At 48.8% G+C, this 15,689-nt stretch overlaps 2 protein-coding genes across 2 annotated transcripts in view; both read right to left on the bottom strand.

Moving 5' to 3' along the window:
* Positions 1 to 2,250: 2,250 nt before the first annotated feature.
* TMEM121B (transmembrane protein 121B) lies at positions 2,251 to 3,879 on the bottom strand. The gene is made up of 2 exons (XM_044416984.1): positions 3,667 to 3,879; positions 2,251 to 3,498 (listed from the first exon to the last, which is right to left on the bottom strand). Exons 1-2 carry the CDS (start codon positions 3,844 to 3,846, stop codon positions 2,251 to 2,253), a joined length of 1,428 nt encoding a protein of 475 aa, XP_044272919.1. The 5' UTR covers positions 3,847 to 3,879.
* Positions 3,880 to 11,227: 7,348 nt separating this feature from the next.
* The window catches only part of HDHD5 (haloacid dehalogenase like hydrolase domain containing 5), an 18,786-nt gene continuing 14,324 nt past the window's right edge, over positions 11,228 to 15,689 (bottom strand). The window contains exon 8 of the mRNA XM_044417021.1: positions 11,228 to 13,106. Coding sequence (XP_044272956.1) covers positions 12,746 to 13,106 — 361 coding nt within the window. The 3' untranslated portion in view covers positions 11,228 to 12,745. The remainder of the gene's footprint in view (positions 13,107 to 15,689) is intronic.

The following is a 15,689-nucleotide window of genomic DNA, read 5'->3' as shown; positions in this document are numbered from 1 at the left end:
AGAAGGTTAAAAATGACTGCTTTTGGCAAGTGAGTCACATATTCCAAGGCCTAACATACTGAAGCCATGTCCAGCACAGTTTCTTCCTAAATCATCAACTGGAAACCATCAATCATACAAATAAAAACTCTTGTGGTGGTTGTGGAGCACGTAAGTGCTCATAAGGGAAATAAACCGAATCTTGAGACACTGTAAATTTAAAAAAGAACCTACAGTGGAAAAAGGTGACCTTTCCTAAGAAAGGGGATTCTTGCTGATCTGTCCTTATAGATATTTTTGATCTTTTGTGTTGGAATTTTCCTCTGAACAGTTAGCAGAAGGAACCTAAAAAAGGAAATGACTGTTAAGAACAATGGTGCCCTTGACCTGCCCTGGAACAGCTACAGCACCCTGAGCAAGTGCTAAGGAGAGGCACAATTTTTGATTGGCAAAGGCTTAATTTTTGCTGAGGTGGTACAGCTGTGTCTAGACTGTACCACTTTAGTCTACAGGTGGGAATTTACATTACTGAATGTTCCCTTATACCTGTGCCCCTAAAAATCCTTCATACGGGAAGTTGGCACATCAGGAAGGTACACTCAAACCCTTGCCCTTTTTGTGGAGGGCCTTTTTGTACAGCAGAGCATCTAACTGTGCAAGCCCTTACCTGCACTGTGAGTGCCATAGCCCACTCACAGATTTACTAATGGAACTAGGCTTAATTTAGCACCAGCGATAACATTCCTTTCTTTGTTCCATGTTGGCATTATGGCTGGGCTACCCTTTGCTTACATGTGCAGCAGCCTTAGGTAGATATGAAGACCTGAACAGTTTACAATTAGAGAGCAGGCAAGTCCAGTGGGATTCTCCCAGCAATTCAGGTAGTGGCTGTCCCTTCTTCCCAGATAGGCAGTGGTGATAAGAGGCACCTCAGTAAGGACAGGCCAGAGTGAGGAGCCTGGCCAAGGCTAAGAAATGGGAGAGAAATTGGTGACCTTTTTTCCTCCCTGTTGTTAATAAGACCAGCTCATGAAAATGATGGGGAAAAACACAAGGAGGGGCAGCTAGACAGTAGGGTATCTGTAGCCACAGTATGGCAAATGCCCATTGAGAGAGAATCTGCAGAATACATAGGACGATAGTGTGGGACGTTATGGGACGTGGTGTAGAAGCAAGGGATTAGAAATAGTGTATGGGACTAAGGATCAAGGATTTGGGATGAGATTTTTTTTTAAAAAAATATTTTTTCTGCCATCATTAGGGGTCAGTGGATGGTTTGGGAATGCCTGATGCTTGCAGTATTCGTGAATACTCAGCCACATCACTGGGAGTCCCTCTGCAAAACTAAATTTTAAGATTTATTTTTTTTCAGCTGCCATTCTTACGAAAAATGGGTCTGTAGACAAGGTAGAGATTTTAAGGCAATAGCACAGGGAATGTATCAGGGGAAAACTTACAATTAAAAACTAAGCACTTGATGTTATTCAAGAGGTTTTAGTGCTACCAAGGAATCTAAATCTCATGAGCACCTTTCTGCAGTGGCAAAAACCACTTCAGTGCTTGAGGGGACACTTCCAATTATGCCAGGGAAATGTTTTTCATGGACAGAATCTACTTAAGGCAGCATGCATTGCTTCAGTGTATTGGAGCTAATCACCTGGCTTAATGTGAACTGGGTCTCAGTATGACTGAGATTAGCAGAACTGTGAACAGTGGGAGCAATTTAGGAGAGCTCTTATCAGTGGCCAAAAATGACATTGACTGGCATTGAAAGGAGGACAGGGATACTGCAAAATAGATACAGCTGGCCTCCTTGGATGGAGTTTCCAGGGCAAAGGCAGTACTGGCAAATAGCTAAGTATGACACACTGGAACTGATCAATGATGTAATGGGAGGTGTGGTGGGAGCCAGGCCAAGTGTACAATTACTGTCTATTAATAGACCTGGGTATGGATAGCTGGGTCATCCTGAAAATTGGAGAGTTATAAATGGAAAATATGCACAGCAAGTTGGGTACCTAAATTAGACTGGTAGGGAATACAGTTGTAAGGTAAAGGTGGGCACTCAACCATTGGGAAAACTCTGCCTTCCCGACCCGGTGTCTCCCAGATGGACTGGGCAACTCTCACAGTCCCCAGACAGTCTGGTCATGCTGGCCAGGAACTGTGGGAGTTGTAGTCCAGCACATCTAGAGGGGACCAGGCTAAATGGAAGGGCAAGCCACGGGGACAGTGCTGCTGGCATGGGTTTGGCCCCACTCCCTTTCCTCCTCAGCTCTGCGCTGTGACGGCCAGTGTGTTGACGTAGCCGTGGGGCCCCATGTCGTTCTCCGAGATGCAGTGGCTGAGCTGGCCCCCCACGACGCCTGCAGAAGGGGTGGCCACGTTCTTGGCGTGGCCCCCGTGCCCGCCCGCCGAGTGGAGCAGGCAGCAGGTCTCCATGGCCTCCAGCCCCCGGCACGCCAGGAAGAAGAGGTTCTTGAGCATGAAGATGGAGAGCGGCTGCTGGTAGCGCACGAGCAGCAGGCAGCGGAGGGCCAGGAGGGGCGCGTCCAGCAGGCCGGCGGGGAGCAGCCAGTGCAGGGCCAGGCGGCCGGCGCCGGGGGCCCGCGGGGCGCTCAGCTCGTACAGCCAGAGCACGGGCGACGCCAGGCACAGGAAATACACGGCGATCAGCACGTAGCGGAGGGGCGGCGGCAGAGGCAAGGCCGGCCGGCCGGGCTGCAGCAGCAGCAGCTCCAGGAGGGTGAAGCTGTCCAGCAGGTCCAAGCAGGTGGCCAGGAAGGCGGCGGCGGCGCGGTGCTGCGGCGGCGGGTGGGGCGGCAGGAGCAGCTGGCCGGAGCCGGAGCCGGAGCCGGAGCCGCCGCCCTCCGCGCCGATGGCCCGCAGGAGGCAGTAGAGCAGCGGGGCCGAAAGCGCCAGCGTGATGCGGAAGCCGGTGGCGCCCAGCGGCAGGCGCAGCTCGACCAGCTCCAGGATGGACGTGCCCAGGATGAGCGCCGCCTTGGGCGTGAAGGCGATGGCGTAAATCAGCCAGGCCAGGTGGGCGTAGGCGAAGTCCCCGCCCCGGGGCGCGCCCCCCGCCTTGCCGCCCGCGGCCGCGCCGCCGCCTCTCCCGCCGTGCGGCGGGTGGCCGAGCAGCGGGTGCAAGGGCGGCGGCGGGTGCCCTCCCCCGGCCGAGGCGGGCGGGCGCTCCCGGCGCCGAGCGCGGCTGTTGCGGCAGAAGAAGATGCCCCAGCCGGCGGCCAGCACCAAGTCCGTCGCGATCCAGCTGCACCAGTACAGGTCCGTGACGGCGATCAGGTAGAGGTCCAGCAGCGCGCCTTGCCCCAGCAGCAGCACCAGGGACAGCGCCTTGTAGCCCCAGCGCGACCCGCCGCCGCCCGCGCCCCCCGCCCACAGCAGCCCCGCCGCGGGCCCCGCTGCGGGCCCCGGCCCGGCGAGGGGGGCGCCGTACAGCTCCCCCGCGGTCATGCTGCAGCCCGAGGTGGACGGGCTGCTGCAGCCCGGGGAGGCGGAGGCGGAGGCGGGGGTGGCGCTGGCGGCGGCGGCCGAGGCGGGGTCCTGGACCGGCACGAGCGGCTTGGCCTCCTCCTCCTCCTCGCCCTCTTCCTCCTCCTCTTCACTGCTGCGGCCGCCGCCGCCGCTGCTGCTGCTCCGAGTCCGGGTGGAGGCCGAGCTGGATACTGAGCCCCTCCTGCCCCTCCGGGTGCCGCCGCTCGAGCTGCTGCTGCTGCTGGTGCTGATGCCGCCGCCCAGGAAAAGGGGCTGCAGGTCCGCGGCAGCGGCGGGGGGAGGCGGCGGAGGAGCCTGGAAGGAGCCCGAGGAGGAGGAGACCGAGCGCTGGTTGGAGACGACTCGGTGCATGGTCGTCCTCCCCTCGCTCCCCAAGACGAAGGGCGGGCGAGCCACTGCCCTCCCGGCCGGGTCCCGAGCAAGCAGCCTGCCCAGCGCAATCCGGTCCCGGCCAGCGGCGAGCAAAGCAGACGGCGAGGATGATGATGGGCGACAGGGAAGAGGCGGGTGGGCAGGGGCTGAGCGACAGCCGAGACCCGGCCTGGATCTTCCCCTTCCCGCCGTCGGAATCAGAAGAAACGCGGAGCGGATCCAGCGGAGGACGCGAGTCCGGGAGCGGATCCAAGGGAAGCGAAGAAGGACGCCCCAGGTGATTGGCGGCTCTGGTGCACGGAGCGGAGGCGCAGGCGGAGGGGAAGCCGGGCAGCTGCCAGTTGCCGCCACAGGAGAAAAGGCGGCGGAGACGCGGGGCCGGTGCCTGGGCAAGGCAGGCGTGAGGGCGTGTGTGCAGAGAGGGCGGCGAGGCGTGTGCAAGGTGCCCCCCCCCCCCCCGCTGCTGCTGTCCTCGCTGCTGCTTGCTTCTCTCGGACAGAAAGGCCTGCCAGGCGCTGGTGGCACCGCCTGACCCGTGAGGCAAGAGGGTCCCCGAGAGCAGCTGCCGCTTGCTTGCCCACCCCTCGGAATGAGCCTCTCGGCAGCTGGGTGGGCGGCCCGATGCAGCGGCAAATGAGTCACTTCGTCGGAGGCAGCAGCGGGAAGAGGCTGTTGCCTAGGGAGGGAAGCTCATTTTGCGATGTCTTCGTGCCTCAGGGAGCAGTGGCACCCCCTCTTTAGCGCTGCCTAGCCCAGCCTTCCCCAGCCTCATCCGCTGCAGATGCACTGGACTACAGCTTTCAGCATCCCCCAGCCAGCATGCTTGGAGTTGTAGTCCGACACCTCTGGAGGGCACTATTGGTGAAGAGAGACTCTTGAGCCCTTTCATTGCATGCTTACAGATGAAGTGAGCATGTTCTGCTTGGGGAAGTAATGCTAGTTCTTCACTGATTTTTACACAGAATTATATTTTCATCACATTCAATTACTGAAAAAAGCTAGGAGCAGCTTATACAGTGATTCTAAGAGTAGTTTACAAAAAATAACCACCTGAGTATAAGATGCAGCTCTAAATAATGAAATTATTGGTTATTAAAGGGGGGGTGTCTCTATATAATTCAGTAAAACCCCTGAATCCCTGGGGGATTTGTTTCAAGTCCCCCAGCAGATGCCTGAAACTGTGAATAATAGCAAAGAATATGTAACAGTCAAATCTCAACTTTTGCAGGTTTAACTTTCCCAGATGTGATTATTCACGAGTTTGCCATCAATAATTAAATGGAATCTTTTTGGAGTTTTGCAGCCTACGGCCCTGCAGATGGGCATGGGGGGACCAGGCAAGAAGATGGAGAGCTTGAGGGCAGCGCTGTGTCTCTCTAGGCAGGGAATGCTCCCCTTCCCGGTCACTGCCTCATGGAGAGGCACACTGGCTGTGTTGGTGATGCAGGACAAGCTTCCCCAAAATGCGCTGCAGGACAAGCTTCCCCAAAATGCGCTGCACTCTGGTGTGTCCGGCCTTGCTTTCAGACCACGGTTCAGTGAAACCACGCTGAGACACCAGATTCGGCGGTTTTATAGTATACATAGTGATGATAATAGATGAAAAGAATGGTTTTTGAAAAATGATATGCGCTCTGACAGCTCTGACCTGCTGGTCTTCCCCTCGGCAGTAAGTTCCACAGAAAGGTAACATGCGTAATGTTTCAAGGTAGTTTCACACAAAGGAATTGGCCAAACCCCCAAACTCCTTAGTTTCAGCAGGGATACTGTCCTTTCAGGCCATGTCCCGGCATGACCACTTTTGTGTCCTAGTCGCTTCTGGCCTTACAAGAAATATAAAAAAGACAACTTGGTTCTGCCTACTCAAGGATAGTTACTGTGGAATTAACCTGTGGGTGTGGTTCACACATTTCAGCACCACATATGAGTATAACATCATTAATAGTGAGTATAATACAATGCTTAAAATTCCTATAGTGTATTTTAAATGTACAACGTTCACTTAAAGTGCTGCATGGAGATTTCAGGCTGCAGTTCTTTGTGCACTTACTTAGAATTCAATTCAACAGGACTTAATTTCGAGTTAATGTGTCGAGGATAAAGCTCCCCTTTAGTCAGCCCTGTAGCAGGACTGAAAGGCAGGATGGAGTGTCGAAGGCCTTCCAGGGCTGAGGCGCAGCACATTCGCTTGCCCAGTGCCACGGAGAGCATTTGTAACTAGACCAGTATTGGGGTGGAACTCGCAGTTCAGCACAGGACATCAACTCCAATACAACCACGTATTTAGTCATGTCATATAATCACGTTTTAGCCTTATATTATGGTTAAATACTTGATTGTGAGCTGCCTAGAGATGCTATACCCCAATAGGTGGCATACAGATGTTTTAAATAAATAAATAAAAATGTTTAGTATCATCATAGACCGCTTTCCCATCCCCGTGGAATCTGTATAAGTTCAAATAAATAGCCAGGCAGGAGTGGGCAATTTGGAGCCCTCCAGATGTTTTGGCCCACTACTTCCATGAATCCTAGCCAACGTGGGCAATGGTAAGGGATTCTGGGGGCTGCTGACAAAACAGCTGAAGTTCTCTACCCCTCATATAACTGCATTTGAAGCAAGCATGGCTGGGCAAAGGAAGCTGGACCAAAAGAAGATGGTATGGCTTTCTGGAATACCTCGAAGGGCTGGTTTGGGATCCTAGGCCTGAAGTTCTGTACTCCTGTCCTACAAGGAAGCCATATTCATTGACCCAGGAGACTTTCAATGTAACTGAAAATGACTGTTGGCTGATACTAGCCTTGATCATGAGATAAAAGTAACCTGCATATATATATATGCTCAGGGCATTATGAGCTTCATGATTACTTCATCTACTTTAAGGCTGAACTGATATTAAAAAGCAAAAATAGTTTCTAGAGAGAAGCCCCCATTATTGTCATCATCTTGGGCTGTACTGCATGAGTCAAATTACAGGAAAGCAGTAGCGTCTCTTAATACCACCTTGGTACATTATGTTGGAATTACTGAACTAAGACCGATCACGCTTTGAAAGCAAATTTGAAGTTTAGAATAAGAAACCAAAATCAACTGGACACAACTGCAAGCATCTTAATGTTGTTTGAGGAAATGGGGGCAAGTTCTACATTTGTCTCACAAACCAGTAAGAAGACTTTGCCTTTAGAACACATTAAAAACAATCTGGGGACTTAAAGTGGGGAGGAATGCTTAAAATAAAGCACAGGAATGAAAACCTTTAATTATGTCTTGCAGGAGCTGTCAGGAACCTGCAGCTGGGGAAGGAAAAGACAAAAGAAGATAAGTCAGATTATATGCAGGTTTTTTAAAGTGCAAATTGCTCTTTGAGTGGGAGAGGATGGATGACATACTTGAGCTGGTAAGTAACTCAGCAAGCCTGAATTAACATGCCAAGATGTTGAACAGGAGGGATAATTTTGGTTTAAATTCTTTCTTGCCTCACTTGCTGTAATGTACTTAACTCTGATCTCATAGCTGCTTTCCTCATTCCTATTCTGTATTCCACAGCTCATTTGGCTTACTCTGCATCTTATTTTGAAGTCTTGCCTCTTCTGGCAACTCTTCATCATGCCTCTTGCCTTTAATGTGTGAACATAAAAAGCTTCTGTTTACATAATCAGACCTTTGTCCATCTTGTCAGCTAAATCCAACCTTACAGGGTTTCTTAAATGGCTATACCCTTTCCCAGGGGAGGCTTTTCCATAGTCCCAAGTGGGATTTGCTCAAACCCATCCCAACACAGGAAGAAGGAAAAGAAGGATGCATTTGAAGATGTAATTGCAGTTAATTTCTCAATTATTTTTAGATTTAGCCTGTGACTAAGTATACAAGTATAAAGGACTCACTGGAGAAGACCCTGATGCTGCGAACGATTGCCGGCAAAAGGAGAAGGGGACAGCAGAGGATGAGGTGGCTAGATGGGAGTCACTGAAGCAGTTGGCATGAGCTTAAGTGGACTCCGGGGGATGGTGGAGGACAGGAGGGCCTGGGGGAATGTTGTCCATGGGGTCGCAATGGGTCGGACACGACTTTATGACTAACATATACAATCCTACTTAGTGTGCAAGTTTAGACAGGAACAAAGGCTTACAACTCCCAGCATGCCCCAACTAGCATAGCTGACCCTGCTGGGAGCTGTAGGCCTTTTTCCATATAGAAGTTGTTCAAGACTGTGCCTTAACTTGTTCGTCCTGGCTTTATTTTGGTTGTGCTCTAGCATGTTCGAGTCTCTAGCTTCAAGACGGTTTTTCATTCAGCTTCTCTGATCCTGTGAGGACAAGGTGGAAGGACCTGCAGACAAATGGCTCACATGAAAAGGCTCCCTGACTCTGGGCTGGGGACAAATTATTCGTACCACTACTGGACCCCTCCTTCAAGCAGCCAGAAAAGCTTTCGGATGAGGCTACCAGCAGTCATAAAGCCATTTCCAGCCAATGGCATAAGCCCAGAGCGGCTTCAGAAGGGCCTTGGATCCTTCATCCCTCCAACTGGCCGACTTCTCTGTTAGGGCAGGACCATGTAGGAAGCAATTGCCATTCTGGGAAGAAAAGGTGCCCTTTTGCCAGAGGAGCGGTTGTGTAAAAAGGCAGAAACCTGGCCTAGCAGGCATTTGTGTGCAAACGTGGCCCCTCCGTCCCCTCCCTCCCTTCAAGGAATTATGTCCAAATACGAGTCCCTTCCTTCCAAGGGGCAAACAGGCCATTTCTTCAATCTCTACAAAAAACCTGTCATTAAGCTGTGAGATAGTCACCCAGGGATCTGGTTACATGCCCGTGTATGGACCTGTTTGGTATTCCTTGATGCATTAAAAATATACATTGAAGTTCTTAAAGTATAAACATGGCTTGCCACCCTCCCAGCTTTGCCCAGTTGTCTCTAGAAAATCAGCATTGCTCTCCAGGTTATTCAAGGCAATCTTGGGAGATTATCTCAGCCTATTATGTCACTTGCAGAAAGCGATTTCCCAAGATGGAAGTTGTCTTTGTTGCCTCACAACTGCCTGCGGTATGGAGACTGTGTATTGTCCTGTGCTGAGGCTGAAAGGCTTTTAGCGTGAGCAGAGCACAGTAGAAAAGTGCCCATAGATTTGCTTTGTAGGAAAGAATTCGTTGCTAGATGTGGAAACTGGTATCACAATTAAGAGAATTAAAATATTCATGTAGGTGTAAAATTAATTTATAATAGTATTTTAGTTATAAATGAGTAATTATGAGTAATGAGTCATTACGAGATTTCTACAATAAATATTTTAGAGGTACTTTACCAGTATAATTTCATTCATCATGATAAAAGTAACACAGGCTACTTGGGGAAATGGAGTAAGTGGTATGAGGTTGGCTACATATTAAGTTCATGAAGACAGTCACTTTGAATTTTTTTATAGAACAGAATATCCCTCCATCTTTCTGCAGATTTGACAGTCCCCAAAATTGTGCTTAATTACTGTGACTGCACCACAAACCCTTCACAGACAGGTGTAGCAGCAGGACTCACCAACAAGGCTAAGATGTTGAGGATAACATTAAAATAAGCCCCTGTGACTAAAGAGGAAGGAGAATAAGAGAGGGCACCAGTCACCACCAACTTTTGGCTGGGTCAGTGCCTATCTTATTTGGTGACTAGAACATTTCAAATCATTTTCAGTTCCCAAGCACACCTTGGAGCATGCCTGCTTTATCTAAACGCGCGTGTTTGTGCGTGCACAGACAGTACATGCAGGATGTATATGAGTGCCACTACAACTGTAGCAATGTATACTATACACAAAGAAAGGGAAAAAATCTTGTCCCACCAATTCCAACTTCACTAGCTGTCACTGCCCCTTCTGACTCCACTGCATTCCTCCAGCAGCCAGTTGTTGTTTTCTGGCCCTGGTGCTTCCGTCTTTCTATTCTAACAGTTGATATTCTTGTCCTGAGGTTTCATTACTGGCAGTAAGAGCCTTAACTTATAATACCCCATTTTTTGTAGTTTCTGCTCTCTTCCTCTTGTCTTGAGCTACCACTGGACTCCAACCCCGCAGAGCTGTTCCAGAATTTCCTTTGACCCTCAGGTTGAAAGAGGTAACCAGATGTCTTCCACTGCCAGCAGTTGTCCAAGGACTCTAGGCATGGGTCTTTCCCAGCTCCACTTGGAAATGCCTGGAATTGAATCTTGGAGCCTCTTGCATACAAAATATGCACTCTTATCCCTACACTACAGCCCTTTCTCAAAGGAGAAGTATGTCGTCATTGTCATCATCATCATCATCATCATCGCATATTCCAATTAATTTATTGCTCTTCTTTCAGTAGTATTGTTTCCTTTTTTCCAGGCCAAAATAGCTGATCTACTAGGCATAGAGCCTTTCTCCCCATCCTTTCTTCACTGAATCATCTTTCTGCCTGATATTCTTATTACCCCTCTTCTCCCTTTTTTCAAACAGTACTCATATTTTTGTCCAAGTTTTTCCATTTTAATTTGAGTGCTTGGTTCTCCATTGTTTAATGTGTATTTCTGAACTCTCTTCTTACTGACCATTTATTTTTAAAAATACAAGACAAGAAACAGAAACTGTTAACTTTTACCTAGCAGAATCTGTCCAAAGAAATATTTTTCTGTGTATTTAAATAAACATTTCTTCCAATCCAATTCTTGTCTAACTCTGATTTTTGTAAATTTGTGCAAATTCAGCAAACTTGCTTTGTTTGAAAACTCATCCAGCAGGAGTATCTTGCCAGAAGTAGCATAATTGTTGAGTGGGTGCGGCTTTTATTTATGGTAGTACCATAAACAGGCAGCCACACTTGCTGAAGCTCCGTATGCCACACAGCAGACGTTTTCCAAGTCACATCATCTAACAAACCAAATTCTGAGAGAGAAACACTGCACAGGACAGCCTGAGTGGTAGAAGGTGCTGGACGGACTAGGAGCTGTGCGAGTTGGGCTCAAATGCTTGCCCGGCCGTAAGACTACCTTGCAGGAGCCACCTCTCCACCTACTCCAAGATACAGGGCTGATGTGTTAATAAAAGGTGAGAGAGGTACCATGCGTTATTGATTGGAGAAAGGGCAAGATAACATGAAATCCAAATGTACCGTTTGGATGAATTTATATACTTGCTTTTGCAATACCCTTAAGTTTATCACTAAAAGTCAGCAGTTTCCAGGCACAAGATGCGTGCCATGTCGTATGTTCTACATCTGGTCATGCTTGCTTGCTCTAATCTGTTTTTTGATGCTATTTTTCTACTTGCCACATTGCATTTTTATTGTTTCTTTTGTTATATAAATCCATCAAACACTTCTTCAGTTAAATAAAAAAGAAACATAATCAATACAAGGATGGAAAGAACTAAATTTATAGACTGTACTACATTTTGACAAGAAAGGATTTGGCTAAGAGATTTTCAAAAACAAATAAAGGGCATGAGGAAGAAGGAATCAAAGTTCAAACCTATACCTGCAACTGAGTCCCCTTCTTAAAATGAGTGATATTTAATAAATTACATGGATGTAAGAAACTGTGGATATTGCTTGTGTTACAGAGCCATATCCAACAAAAATTGTTAATTTAAAACCTGTCCTTATTCAATAGAAGGACACAAATGTCTTACTTTCCATGAACAACATTTCAGTATCATCAATTAAAAGCTACAAGAAATTGAACATTGTTTCTGCTGCCTTGGCAGCGCAATCCTGTGGCCTCTGATGGAAGTTTCCAGAAAGGGTAAAAGTGACCTGGAACATTTGTATTAAAGGGAACTAGAGACATACATTGTCCAGCTTCTAGACTGAGTTGCTCCATACAAAGAGAAGCTTCTTCACAAGCAAAATTGTGTGCAAAGGCAGTGCCACAGTCTCTAGGCCAGCTGGCTAGGGTATGCTGGGAGTTAGTCCAACACATTGGCCTGGAGAAAGCTAAACTGGATCAATGATTTCTAAGGGGAGCCTATCCATGACAAATCAGACATAGGTACAATGAATACAGTATGTACCCAACCATGAAACCAAACAGGTGCTAAAATACTATCTGAAAATACTTCAGGAGAATATTTGTTTGAAGATATTTGTTTGTTTGAACATTCCATTTGGAGGAGAAGAAGCAGAATAGTAAGTATTCCCAAATTCTAGCCTTGCCTTGAATAATTCATGGCAGTTAAAGCCATTCTACAATTTGGTAATATATTTCTTTCACTCTTGCCCAATTTTCTTTAAAACTGGAACTGTTAAAAATTCCTCTGCAGGTGGTTTCTGGTTTCTTCCCAAATAACACACCTCTGGACACTGAACCAAATTTTGGCTTGGATCATGGGGCATACCCTACAGTTGGAACCCTGTATTCCCAAGACATGCCTGCCATGGTACTGTGGAAGGGGTAATACTGCTCATGGCAAGCAAAGATTATGTTTTTGACTGACAGGGAATAAAGCAGCCATGCTACCTGAGGAAGAGGTTCTGGACCATGTACACAACTCACCTGATGGGACCATTTTAGTATCTGTAGAGTTCAGGCACATCTGGAAGAAGTAAAACCCCCAAAGCAGCCTCCCTCGTGATGCTGTGATAGCTGCTAGTATAGCAGACCTGAGGGAGCACCGTCTCCTCTCCAGCCAAGAACACATATACCAGCTAAAGAATGGAACTGCAAACTGGTCACTTGCTAGGATTTCAGCCTAAGAGGGTTGCAGCCCTACCAGGCACCCTGCTGACAAAGATTACAGGAATTTTTATGAAATCCTTTGAAAAAAGAAAAACAACTGGAAGATTTTCCTTTACTTTGGCTTGGATTAAACAAGAAAGAGCACAGATCTGCCTCTGTCCCTGTGCCTCCAGATTACGTGCCGGTGAGAAGAGAGAGCTCATTCTCTTGTCCAGTTCTCCTTCTGAAGTACAAGTTCCACAGCATCATTCACATCATGAACAATGTGAGAGGCCTCCACCAAGCTTGGATCAAAATGGAAGTCTCGATGCCCATGGAACACAGTCTCCAGTATATTCTCATTGCGGCCCGTAGGCACATCTCCATAGGGATTGTAGACCCCAGTACAGACCAGTATAGACTGGCAACTCTTTGCAGAACTGACTGGGACACTGTGCTCTCTCTGTGCTTCAAGACGTTCCTCACTTTCCGCTGCCATAGCAGTTACGCTGACTTCAGCCTGAGCCTGGAGGTATCGGTTGTAGAGGTTTGCACCGTAAATGTCAGCCATGGGGTTGTCCCTGTGAGTAGAGTCAACAGACAAAGGAGGAAACAACATTAAGTAGCTAAACTGAGGCACTGCTTAGATTCAACTAATAATGAGGCTGAGGCTTTCAACCTCAGCTCTGCGACCTGACTCGCTTCTTTCCCTAGACCAGGGGTCGGCAGCCCGCGGCTCCGGAGCCACATGTGGCTCTTTCATTCCTCTGCTGCAGCTCCTGTCACAACAAATACGCGTCACAACCACTAATGTGCAACACCCGCTGGATTTATTGAGCTTTTCGACCCCTGGTAGGCCAACCATGAATAAATCCAAGAAAAGAAGTTTCAGGAGAAAACCGAAAGTTTAATGGTATGTGGGCAGATTCATTTGCTTTCACTGCTGATGAGACTGGTTTATCAGTATGCTTAATATGTTTTTGTGGCATGCAGAAATAAAAATTTGCTTTCTCTGTAGCAGTTCATTGATTTCATAAATGCAACACACCAGTTTTTTATACATAGCATAAAGGTAAAAAACGATATATGCAGTTATCTTCATCTTAGATATCAAAAGGGTTTTGTGGCTCCCAGTGTTTTCTTTTCTGTGGGAAACAGATCCAAAAGGCTCTTTGAGTGTTTAAGGTTGTCGGCCCCTGCTCTAGACCCACATCCTTTCCCTCAGCAGCTGAATATTCTGAGTGTGGGAAGGTTTTTTCTGCTTTTTAATCTTTCCTCCTTCCTAAAAGATGAGTTACTGACAGTAAGAGCTGTACACTACTAAAACTCTGCTGGAGGGTTTGTTTTCTGAATGCCTGGCCATGTGTCCCTCTTGCAGGCAAAGGAGGCAGTGGGTATGGCTGTCCCCTGCAGGAATCCGGGCGGTGCAGGAGGAGCAATGGAGAAAACCTGGTCAGCCATGAGGGCCAAGCCAGGGAAGCACATGGAGACGGGCAAGGAGGCTAGGCGGGAAGGGAGAGGTGGGAGGTGCTGGGAAACAGCCTCGGTGAGCAGGCGGAGCTTTGAGGGTTAGAGAAAACTGTGAAGAGCAAGATTTGTTTTTAATATTAGAAGCAAAAAGCAGGAGAGGCAAAACGACAGCTCGCTGAGCGGAGAAGTTCCGATCTGTGAGTGACTGCGTGTGCAGCCAAATGCAACTGGGGGACTGGGAAGGACCCCTCCCCCATCCGGACTTCCAGAAGGGGTGGGAGGGCTCCCGCCCACTCCGTTCCGCTGAGCTTTCAAAGTTTTTCTCTCCGATCCAGGCCTTCTGCTGCATGGCAAAGCCCATTCATGTGATTGCACAGAGACCACGAAGAATGATAATTCTAGCAACTCATACTGCCAGATTTGAAAACGAGATCTTAAAAGAACAAGTTTGGGCCAGGGACCAGAAAGGAGGGCGCATTCCTGGGAAGCATTCACACACAGTGCTGACCCACGCAGCATGCTCACCACATGGCATAGGACCCCACTTTGGGTACCAGGTTCAGACAGGAGCATAGTTTCCATGCTCAAGTGCTTTCCACCCTCTTCCATATTTCCTCCTAATGGCAGCTGCTATCCCATCAGCCCCCATGGTTGAACATCAATCCCAGCATGCAGTGTTCCTGCCTACATGGCCTCCCTTTCCTTCAACGGCCCACGTGCTTAATGGAGCACGGCCTCTGCTAAGTGCTGCTGGAGTTTGCTTTCCATGCTGCACAGAAGCAGCAACTGCTTACTCACTGGAGTGGCACTGCTGCTCTCGAGGAGCACTACAGGAGTGCTGTCGTGCCCTGTGTCACTGTGTGCCCACACACGCCCACACCTCCTCCCTTGCTGCACATGTGCTCATGTCCCTCTGTGCACAGGACCTGCGTATGTTGGAAGGGGCATCTCCCACACTGCAGGCACCTGTGCCAGGAAGCCTTTCCCCACGAAGCACATTGGGCACTTGCCTGGGAAAGTTTCTTGCCTGGCCATTGGGAATGTGCCCTGCAGCGGTGTCAGAGGGCAGGGGTTAGTGGGGCTTGCTGACAGCCCCAAGAAACACCAGGGGCAAGATAGCAGAAGGTGGGAGATAGAGTGGGAGGCAAGGGCTTTCCAGAGTGAGTACCCAGCTGGTGATGTCCAGGTGCAGTCTGCATGCTTCTCTTGTGGAGGCAACTTCCACAAGAGAAAAGCATTGGCTGCATGAATAAACCAGATGCTAGGCAGTTTCCAGGTACTGCCCAACAACCTGCAGCAACCAAATGCAAGTCCAGGCATGGCCATCCCCAAGGCCGATGCTGCTTGCGGCAATGTGGCACGATGGCCCAATGCTGCTGAAATCTGAAGGTCCAGGTTGGCATCCAGGCAGCACATGGAAAAAGGAAAAGAATGAGCACACGGTGGTCAATCAGAGCACTGCTAGGCAGGACAGTGACAAGTGCAGGTAAGAGGAGCTACTGCAGGTGCAGCTGCAGTTTGCACAGAAATCTTGAAGAAACGTGGAAACCACACCAAAGTGTGCTTTCTGGGTTCAGGTGCTACAACAAGCCATGGTGAAGTGTGGAAACTCTAGAACATCCCACTGTTTCCCTGTGTGGTTCCACAGAATCCATCCTTACCACACTTCACCATGGTTTCTGGGTTCAGACATA

Source organism: Varanus komodoensis, unplaced genomic scaffold (genome assembly GCF_004798865.1).
Source record: "Varanus komodoensis strain SLA01 unplaced genomic scaffold, ASM479886v1 scaffold85, whole genome shotgun sequence".
Classification (NCBI taxonomy): Eukaryota; Metazoa; Chordata; class Lepidosauria; order Squamata; family Varanidae; genus Varanus; species Varanus komodoensis.
The sequence above is the reverse complement of the archived record's forward strand: the minus strand, read 5'-3'. Positions and strand labels throughout refer to the sequence as shown.